Source organism: Lycium ferocissimum, chromosome 11 (genome assembly GCF_029784015.1).
Source record: "Lycium ferocissimum isolate CSIRO_LF1 chromosome 11, AGI_CSIRO_Lferr_CH_V1, whole genome shotgun sequence".
Taxonomy (NCBI): domain Eukaryota; kingdom Viridiplantae; phylum Streptophyta; class Magnoliopsida; order Solanales; family Solanaceae; genus Lycium; species Lycium ferocissimum.
The window spans coordinates 12,102,057-12,112,131 of record NC_081352.1 but is presented as its reverse complement, the minus strand read 5'-3'; the positions used below and the strand labels follow the sequence as shown (position 1 = coordinate 12,112,131).

Here is a 10,075-nt window from a genome sequence, read left to right as displayed (position 1 = left end):
TACTTGCAAGCACTTCCAAAAGCTAATCAAACTTTCTTTAGTCCTGAAGCTCTGTCATGCTTTTCCCCCTTCTGCTAGTTTAGTTCGTCCCAACCTACCCGACTTCTATAGAGTTTCTAACCACTTCATACACTCTAATTTACTTTAGGCTACCTAATTTCACATTCGTCTCTTGTTCCCATATTTATGAAATTTTCCGCATATTTCCCAGGGGGTCACCCATCCTGAAATTGCTCTCACCCTAGCACGCTTAACCTCGAAACTTTAGTGCATTTCAGTGCCTTAATATTAATATTCTTGCCTCCACTCTCCCGGACTATCTTTATCACGTAATCTGGGGCGAATTGGTGTCTTGGCGATTTCCGGAACGCTCCCGTAACGTATCTTTCTCTTTTAATTACTATTTTAGCCTCCGCGATCGCTAATATCTATCTTTTTCTTATGTGTACGGCTTCTTTTCGTCCTAAATTTCCAAATTCCGAACATGCTCAACAATACAAGGAGCGGCATATGATAGAGTAGAATCTAAACCAAATACACACACATGTCGGAGAAAATGCCGAAAGTGTACCTGTGGCCGCGTCTGCGGAAGGTTCAGGATCCTGCCGTCCTGCCAATGCATACATACGGTGCGGAGGACCGGCTGAACTAGGTGCCCCTCCTCTTCCCCGGCCACGGCCTGCTGGGGCCTGGGAAGTCTGTCCAGGAGGGCGCACAGATGAAAATGAACCGGCCATTGACCCTGCGGGCTGGCCCTTACCACTACCACCCATCGATGGACACTCACGCATCTTGTGCCCAATTTGTCCGCAGGCATAACAAGCATCCGAGCCGTGACGGCACGGACCCGGGTGAAATTTTCTACACTGGCTGCATCGTGAAATTGATGACTTCTTCCGACTGGGAGCTCCTCCTGACGGAGAACCCAAAACTCTCGAGCTTTGGCCCTGTCTGGAATATTGCTGCCTCTGCCCTCTTTTATACTCACTGCCAGTACCAAAAGACCTAGCCTTTTTACTGCACCCTCTATCAGAATCACGTTCACTCCTCTGTGACTGCTGCTGCTCCTCCAGGTTCTGGGCATGGGCCTGGATACGGGCAATAGTCATTCCATCCTGGAGCGAAGCTGTCAGACACTCCTTAATTATATGTGGCCCCAACCCACTCACAAACCGGTGTACGTGGTCTCCCATATCAGCTATCATGGCCGGGGCATACCTAGCTAACGAGTTAAAGCGAAGACTATATTCCCTGACGCTCATATTTCCCTGTTTAAGATTTAGAAACATATCAGCTCGAGCTCGTCGAACCTCCGGCGGTAGGAAATGTCGTAAAAATGCCTCAGTGAACTCCTGCCAAACCGGGGGAGGTGCATTTGCTCCCCTCGAAGCTACCCAGCTATTATACCACAGAACTGCCACATCCCGTAACCTGTATGAAGCCAATTCCACCGACTCTGTATCCGAAGCATGTATGATCCTCAGTGTCCTCAGCATCTCGTCGATAAAATTCTGCGGGTCTTCCTCTGGTTTCGATCCATAAAACTCCGGAGGTTTCAGAGTGATGAAATCGCGAGCCCTAGTGCTCACCGCCCTGTCCCCCTGGCCCTCATCTTGCCGCTGAACCTGTGCGGCAACTAGCCGGTCGACAGAATCGGATAGCCTCTCGCCATCCGCCGGCCGAGCCGCCGGCGGTGGAGCCGGGGGTGCCGGGGCCGGGCCGGAACTCCTCCCCTCGCTCTAACATGGGGGGAGCATGAAAAGTACGAGGAGGAGCCTCGTTATGAGACTCGCCTTCTTCTACCTCCGCTGGTGGCTCCCGTTCAACTCTTTTCCCAGCCACCGTCTTGCCCTTCTGGGCCGCTGTAGCTTTCCTCGTCACCGGCATTACTGAAACCATAACGCAGGATTAAGAAAGAATATGGAAACCTGATAGCATAGCTCTATCGCACGATCTAGAATACAAAGAAGGTCATGTTTCCTAAATGCCTGTGCCTCACTCGTTTATAGGTGTGGCGCGCTACACACCCATAAACAGGACTCTACTGGACACGGCTCGTAGACAAACCCTAGGACCGCCTGCTCTGATACCACTTTTGTCACGACCCAACTTGGGGCTGCGATGGGTACCCGATACTTGTACCGAGCACCCCTTGCCTCGTGCCATACTCTTTACTCTTAAGTGGGCCACATGAATTACACTGCTATTTCTTTACTTAGCATTATCATTTATATCATTATTACGAACATGTACTGATAAACTTTAATAATCTGATATACATCGACGGGGACAACAAGTTTCGAAACATCTGACTGTACATATCTGCCTACGAGCCTCTAAACATAGTACATGTATACATAAGGAGGACCGGGCCCTGCCGTGCCCGAATAGGTACACAAAAGTAATACCAAGAAACTGAGGCTCCGGAGCAACTGGAGCGCTGCCAAAATACTGCTGATAGAGCTCTTACGAATCAAGCCCGCCTACCTGCTCACCTGCGCGGCATGAAACGCAGCGCCCACAATAAGGGGCGTCAGTACAAATAGTGTACCGAGTATGTAAGGCATGAAAGCATCATCATGAAACATAAGGTATGAAATGCAACATTATGGGGTCATAGGACATATAAAGAGATAAGAGGGCAACCTGTACATATGAGAGCCCTTTAGGCCGGATGCCATGCATGCTTACTTTTCCTCTGAAAACATTTCGTATCCATATATATAGAAAGTTAAATCTTACCATATTGCCGAACAACATCGGCCCTCGTTCCTGTAACCCAATACCTATAATATATATATATATATATATATATATATATACAACATTAACCGATATGGGATTTGCCTGAACCAATGTGGGATTTGCCTCAACCAATGTGGGATTTGCCTAAGGTAAGCCTTACACTTACCCCCCACTCTGGGACTCAGCGTTCTTACTGAGGTTTGCCCCACCATTGGGTTTGCCCCACCATTGGGTTGGGCCCACCACCGGCTCTGATACCAACTGATCAGGTGGATTACGTCTATAGCGCTCTGGCCTTTCTTCCCATCTTCCCCATATACATATACATATAAATATACTTATACATATATCATGTCATAGCATGCGGGAGAGAGCCCGAAGAAAAGCTATAATCTCTATCGGAGTGACGTAAGGTCGGTGACCTCCGATTATATTATGGAATCATCAGGGTCGTCATGTCTCACCTTGGAGGGACGATAATCATAAGGCGAGACTATCGTCGGAAAATAACATTAAAAGAAAACATGGACATCATAAACGTTGATTCATATGCTTTGAAATCTTTATAAAATAGTGTCATGACCAAGGAATAGAATTAAGGACCAAGAACTAGTTTAACACTTTCATACTCGTATTAGATTCTTAACTTAAGACTCTTAGTCATGGAAGCATTCTTGCCATATTTATCATAGACATATTCTCTCTTCCTTACATCATCGTTATCCTTATCATCATAGAAGTATTCTCATTAGAGTAGTTACAACACTTATCGTTTGATAAACGGAGCAATAAAGAAAATTCGGGAACAGTGGGCCCACCTCGAGTCAAATGAGGTGGCGTACACAATTTATATATGTTACATTCCAAGACGTCACTTATGAGAGTGTTAAGGTAGTCGGGTCCTATTTGTGCGAGTTCTAGATGTTTAGGTAACTTTCCAATATTTTATGCAAAATATTAATTCAATTCTATTGAATGAAAGAGGGGTAACTTTAGGTACGGATTCCGGAGAATAGGGTTGTCCTCGAGGCTTGTATCCGACCTAGTATGCCTAAGATATGCCAAAGAAGAGAGGGTGAAGCCTTACATACCTTTTCCGCTTCTTACACTTCTCCAAACTCAAGTTCCAAATTCGCCAAAATCTACAATTTGGTCACATTTACCAAATGTTAATTCAAGCGTCTAGAAGTAAAATCTCAAAATAACACTTGTCTACCGAAATTTCGGCGCACTTCCCTTGTAAATACACCATACCACCAAGTTCAACTTGGCCAATTTCAACCAACAACAATCCCGGAATGCAACCCGGCCAAACTATCAACATAATGTCAGCAACCATACTAACAATTTCCATATTCAATCCAAGCTACATTATAATAACTCAATTAATATACTACTTCCTTCAAAACCTTCCAACTCCAATAGAAACAATAACAACCTTATAATGTATGTTCCAACAACACCATACTAATATCATTGTCTTCCACACATGTGAGAACATAATATTCAATTTACATAAACTTCAACCACAAGTCTCCAACTACCATAATTTCTCTAAGATAATTGAGCTTTTCATTAGCAATATAAAATCCACACAACAACAATCAATTCACTTAAATAAAATTGACTCATTTTCCTCTATACCATACCACAACTACACGGCCAACATTATGCATACACAACTACAACCTCTCCAAAATCATTCAACTTCCATTATCAACATAACATTTACAACAATAACAACCAAACACTAAATAAAATAATTTGCACATAATTTCTACACACACATATACACATGCACGGCCACCACCCCCACTTCCATATTTCTCATGAATTTCACTCATTTTTGTAAACTACAACATGCACAAATATCCATAACATGTAAAGAGAATGAATTCTTACCTCCTTCTTTGATTCTCCAACTTACTTGAATTTCCAACCTATGAATTTGTGTTTCTCTTGCTTCAACAACAACTCTACTTTGTTAAGGACCCTACACTTGGTAGAAAATGATTTTTGTAGGAATATATTTTTTTTTTTTTTTTTGGTCTAGAGCTTGGCCGAAAATGGCCTAGAGCTTTCTCCTTCTTCTTTTGTTTCTTGCTTTCTTGAAATCTTTGGGGAAATAATGAATATTAAGATGACTTCCTACATATATATATATACAAGTCTTCCACCAATTTTCCATATTTATAGATAGGTCCCTCAAAATAAAAGTATGGCCACATGGTCCCTTTCTTTCCTTCTCTAGAAAATTCTTCCATTTTCTTGGATTTTCCCAAAAATAAATAAGGAAGACAAAACCTTTGTAAGATTTGGTCCACATGTCCTCATAATTTGTAATTAGCCCCCACTAATTAATAGAAATGTGGACATATGCCACACATGCCACACGGCCAACTTGGAACTTTCCAAGAATTTTTCTTGAACACTTGTGAAATTACCATTTTACCCTTAGACTCTCTTAATAATTCCGCTTCTAAATTCTTCGTAAGCAACTCATATGCCAAACAAAAAAAAAAATAAGGCCTTGCTTGTTGTCCTCCCGCGATTGTCTTGAATTATCCGATTGCACAAAAATGCGGGATATAACAATATCTCATCTTGAGTACTCTTAAGTTGTTTATTTCAGACGTTTGTATTTCATCCTTTGGGACTTGTTTTCCGTCATTTAGAGCACTTGTACTCTGTAGACTAAATTTTTGGGTTTGTATAAGATTTAGCTACTCTTTCCGCATTATCTTATTATATGACAGTATCAGTTATGTTTTAGTACTTGGCTAATCTTTTGTCACTTATCTAATATTTTCAAAATATTATTGAATGGTTCACCTACCGTTGGGAATAGTGTAGGTGCCCTCATTGTTCACGAATTGGGTCATGACATCAACTAATGCCCAAAGCATGGCATTCAGACCTGACTATACAATGAAAATTACACAAATACCTCTATCATGGCACCGGTACCCGATTCAAGTGCTCGTCACCTCATAAGTATCGGGACCCCTTTAGTTACCCCATTACTCCATCTTTATTAGTCCATTTTAAACCAACCACGACGCTTTAAATACGGTCAAGAAAGGTCTCAACTTGCCTGATTTGATGTCTGAAGCTCAAATGATCACCACACGGGATTGCCCTTCTTCAAAGCCTTCGAATGATCTCAAAATTTTCAAATACGTAATCTATGTAATTTTACGAGTCCGTATACATCCAGATTACTAGGATAATAATTCAGGTCCAAACAGTCACCTAAAAAGCCAATTCCGAGCCTCGAAGGACAAAACTGTAATTTTGTTAGAAAATCAGGTTCAATATAGAAAAAATAGTACTCAACGAGGTTAAACGAGTCCAATGATACACAAATTGCCATAATTTAATTCAGAACCCAAAAACGAACCCAAACTTAGCTTACCCGCAACTTAATTAGTTTAAAACCGTAAAAACCTATTCAAAAAGTCATCATCTTGATCCTTAAATCCATGATTTACCACTTTTCAACTTTTGGGTTCAAAACCCTAGTTTGTACAATCCAAACACGGATAAAAATGATAACCAATGAAAATAATCATGGGGAAACACCAAAATAAAGCTTAGATACTTACCCCCTCGTTGAGATGAGAACAAAGCCGCAAAAATCACCTCAAACGGAGCTCTAGAACTCAAAATATGCTAAAAATACTAAATATTTCGGATCTATCCCATTTAAACATTTTCAGACATTATTTCCTTCATCACGATCGCGATGGCCAATTTTTTTTTTACACACGAGAAATTGATGTGCCGGGAAATTATGGCACATCCAATGCTTTTTAACTCTAAGTTTTACTTGTTTTGGAGCAAGTTTGTGTTAGTTTGACGTGTTTTGCGTGTTGTGCAGGTATTTCAAAGTTAGAATGCTCGGAAAGAGAAAAAACAAGGAAAGTAACCAATTTGTTCTGATAAGCATAAGAACGGACCGTCAACATGCTCGACGGTCTGTCGAATTGCCTCGTCAATAAGTTCTGCGCGAAGTGACAAATCATCAGATCGTCGACTTGCACCGTCGACATGATCGACGGTGGAGTTCCTGCAGAGTGACAAAAGAATACTCACATCGTCATTATGGTCGTCGAACATGTCGACGACCGTCGAAGTGCAACGACGACCCGTCGAAGTGCAAGCCGAGCTAGAACAGGACTGGGATTGATTATTCCGAGTTTAACTTGTATAAATACCTGTTTAGGTTTTATTTTTCAGACATCTGGAGTTTTAGACTGGTAGTAATTACTTTTGAGTTGTTATTGCTTTTGAAGACTTTCTAGACAATTACATTCATTACTTTCAAGTTTTATTCGTAAGTTCAATACAAAATTCAATTATGCAATCTTCAATCTTTTATTGTTTTCTTGTTGCCATGAGTAGCTAAACACCTTTACTAAGGTTGTGAACCCAAGGATGGGTGTGTTGTGATTGAGGATCGGGAAAGATATACACATAATGGATTGTTAGGGTTTATTTGTTCTTCGTTTTCATCATATAGTTAGTGGTTGCAAACATTAGCTAACGCCATAAACTTTAGTTTATTTGGGAAAATAGCTAGGGTTAGGTAAGAACAAATAACAAGAACTTAGGGCTATAAACCCTGTTTAATAAATTCGCTTGAGAATAAGAGGAATTTACTTGGCATAATTAACCGTTCTTCATGCAGACTTTCTTATCTTTGGAAAAAGCATAGAAAGAACTAATCTTTTCTTATTGGGAAATAGGTCAGATTCACATAGAGGTTAAGTGCATCCATACGAACAATCCATTAGAAGTATATCAAGATCGATACCCATGATCATACACTTTATCTGACGGGGACACAACCTTAGTTCTTTTTACCCATATATTTACAACTTTAAATTTTCAGTCACTTTAAATTAGTCCACAAACCAAAACAACTATAAAACCCTTTTTTCTGGAATACACCAGGACCGCAAGATTAGTATAATACTTGTTTAGTAAACTTTTCACACCATATTCTCTGTGGGATTCGACCCCAACCTCGTTGGGTTACTATATTTGATAACGTCAGCGTTATACCATTAATAGGTGTAATTTGAGCGTATCAAATTTTGGCGCCGTTGCCGGGGAATACGGTTTTGAAATTACTAAATAGTGTTTACTCTTCTTAAAGTCGTTGTCATATTCCAACACACCTTGTTTGCTACCTTGTAAACTAAGTGATCATGGCCAACAACGAACTTCCAGTCGAGAATGTTTTTGCTGATGAACCAGAAGCAGATGAAGACTTTGCATCTGCTATCATTCATTAGAGGGTGACTGCTACTACTATCAAGTTTGAAAATTCCCTCTATCATATTCTCAAAAAAGAGGGATACTTTCGGAATGCAGTCGATGATAACCCTCACCAACATATAACAAACTTTCTGGATGTATGCTCTCAGTATATCCAGCGGGGTGTGACTCAAGAAGCGGTTCGGCTGAAACTCTTCAAATATTCATTAGCCGGAGAAGCGAGAAAATGGTTCATAAAGCTACCCCGAAACTCTATTGCTACATGGGATGAGTTGGTCAAAGTGTTTCTCAGGAAGTGGTATCCCCCTAGTAAAAGAGCTGAAATTCGTGATCAGATTTACGAGGTCAAACAACGTAATGGGGAACAACTTTTTGAAGCCTGGGAGAGGTACAAAGAATATTTGGATAGGAGTACAAACCATGGTTTTCCAGAACATATTTTGAAGGATAAGTTTTACAGAGGTCTGGATCCTATGACCCAAGCAATAGCCAATAATGCTGCCAGCGGGTGTTTCATGAATAAGTCATATGCGAATATTACTGATATACTTGATCGATTGACTACACATAGCCAAGCTTGGCACTCAAGTAATTCTGATGGGCTATCACTTGGAACACCGTTGATTCAAAACATTATGAAAGATAGTCAGGAAACGCAACAGACGTTGGCACAATTGGCCACTAGTCTCTCTTTGCTAACAAAGAGGCTTGATGAGAGAGAAGCGAAGAAGGTGAATGTTTGTGAAGATATCTCAGGCATGCCGCCTGGAATGTACCAAGTCCCAGAGGGTCCGTATCAAGAGGGCCCCCTTTCGCCAATTAAGAATGTTCAGTATGCAGATTACATAGCGAAGGGGGATATTCCTGGGCCAATTCAGAGATACTGGAGACCCCAATAACGGCAGGGGTCATATAATCAAAGGAACTACAACAACAACCAAGGGAACTACAACAACAACTATGGTGGATCAAACCAAGGGAGATACAACAACAACAACGGTAATTTTGGGAACAGAAGTTCCAACCCTTACATTCCGCCAAAAGGGCAGTCTAATGATCAAAGTAGTTCGAGGTTGGAGTCAATGCTGGAGAAAGTGTTGGCAAGTCAGAAAAACACTGAAAAGACATTATCTGGGCTATCAGAGACGGTGGTTTCTCATTCAATAGCTATTCATAATCTTGAACAGCAGATGCGTGATCTTTCTAGAGAACAACATCCTGCTAGAAAATGAGGGCTTCCTAGTGATACTATTCTAAACTCGAAGAATGGTGGGGGCGTAGAACGTACTTTTGCTATTAGCACGAGGAGTGGTAAAATACTTCAAGGTGCTGACAAGAAGGTGGTTGATCTAGAGCCAATTATTGAGGAAGAAGAGGTGCGTTCTGATGTGCCTATTATTGATGAGGAAGTCCTAGAAAAAGTTGTTGATATTCCAGAAGTTGCTGCTGATACAGGGAAACACTCGATAAAAGGGGCTCTTCGCCCTTTGACTCAGATGTACAAAGAAAAGCCTCCCTTTCCTTAGAGGTTGGCAAAGAAAAATGATGAAGCTAAGTGTCAGAAGTTCTATGATCAGTTGAAGCAGTTAACAGTGAATTTTTCATTCTTAGATGCTATCAAAAAGATGCCCGGATTTGCTAAGTTTGTGAAAGACCTGCTTACGAAGAAAAGGTCCGTTCAACATGAGAAAATGAATTCAACTCATCGTGTGAGTTCAATTATTGCTTCCACCACAGTTCAGAAGAAGGGAGATCCAGGGGCGTTTACCATTCCGTGCAATATTGGGCTTCATGCATTCACTCGTGCTCTGTGTGATAATGGGGAGAGTATCAACTTGATGCCCCTTGATATTTTTAAACAATCCGGATTGAGAAATCCTTGACCGACTTCTATGCGATTACAGATGGCTGACAGATCTATCAAGAAGCCAGTTGGGGTTATAGATGATGTTTTGGTGCAAGTGGGTAAGTTCATGTTGCCTGCTGATTTTGTGATTTTGTGATTCTGGATTGTGCGGTGGATAGAGATATTCCCATCATCTTGGGA

At 41.2% G+C, this 10,075-nt stretch overlaps 2 protein-coding genes across 2 annotated transcripts; one reads left to right on the top strand and one right to left on the bottom strand.

The window, feature by feature from the left end:
* Positions 1-463: 463 nt before the first annotated feature.
* On the bottom strand, positions 464-1,109 carry LOC132038043 (uncharacterized). Its single transcript, XM_059428769.1, has 2 exons — positions 572-1,109; positions 464-525 (listed from the first exon to the last, which is right to left on the bottom strand). The coding sequence occupies exons 1-2, from the start codon at positions 1,107-1,109 to the stop codon at positions 464-466; spliced, it is 600 nt and encodes a 199-aa protein (XP_059284752.1).
* A 6,849-nt stretch (positions 1,110-7,958) lies between these two features.
* LOC132038042 (uncharacterized) lies at positions 7,959-9,554 on the top strand. Its single transcript, XM_059428768.1, has 4 exons — positions 7,959-8,024; positions 8,178-8,759; positions 8,934-9,176; positions 9,294-9,554. The coding sequence occupies exons 1-4, from the start codon at positions 7,959-7,961 to the stop codon at positions 9,552-9,554; spliced, it is 1,152 nt and encodes a 383-aa protein (XP_059284751.1).
* The last annotated feature ends 521 nt before the right edge of the window (positions 9,555-10,075 follow it).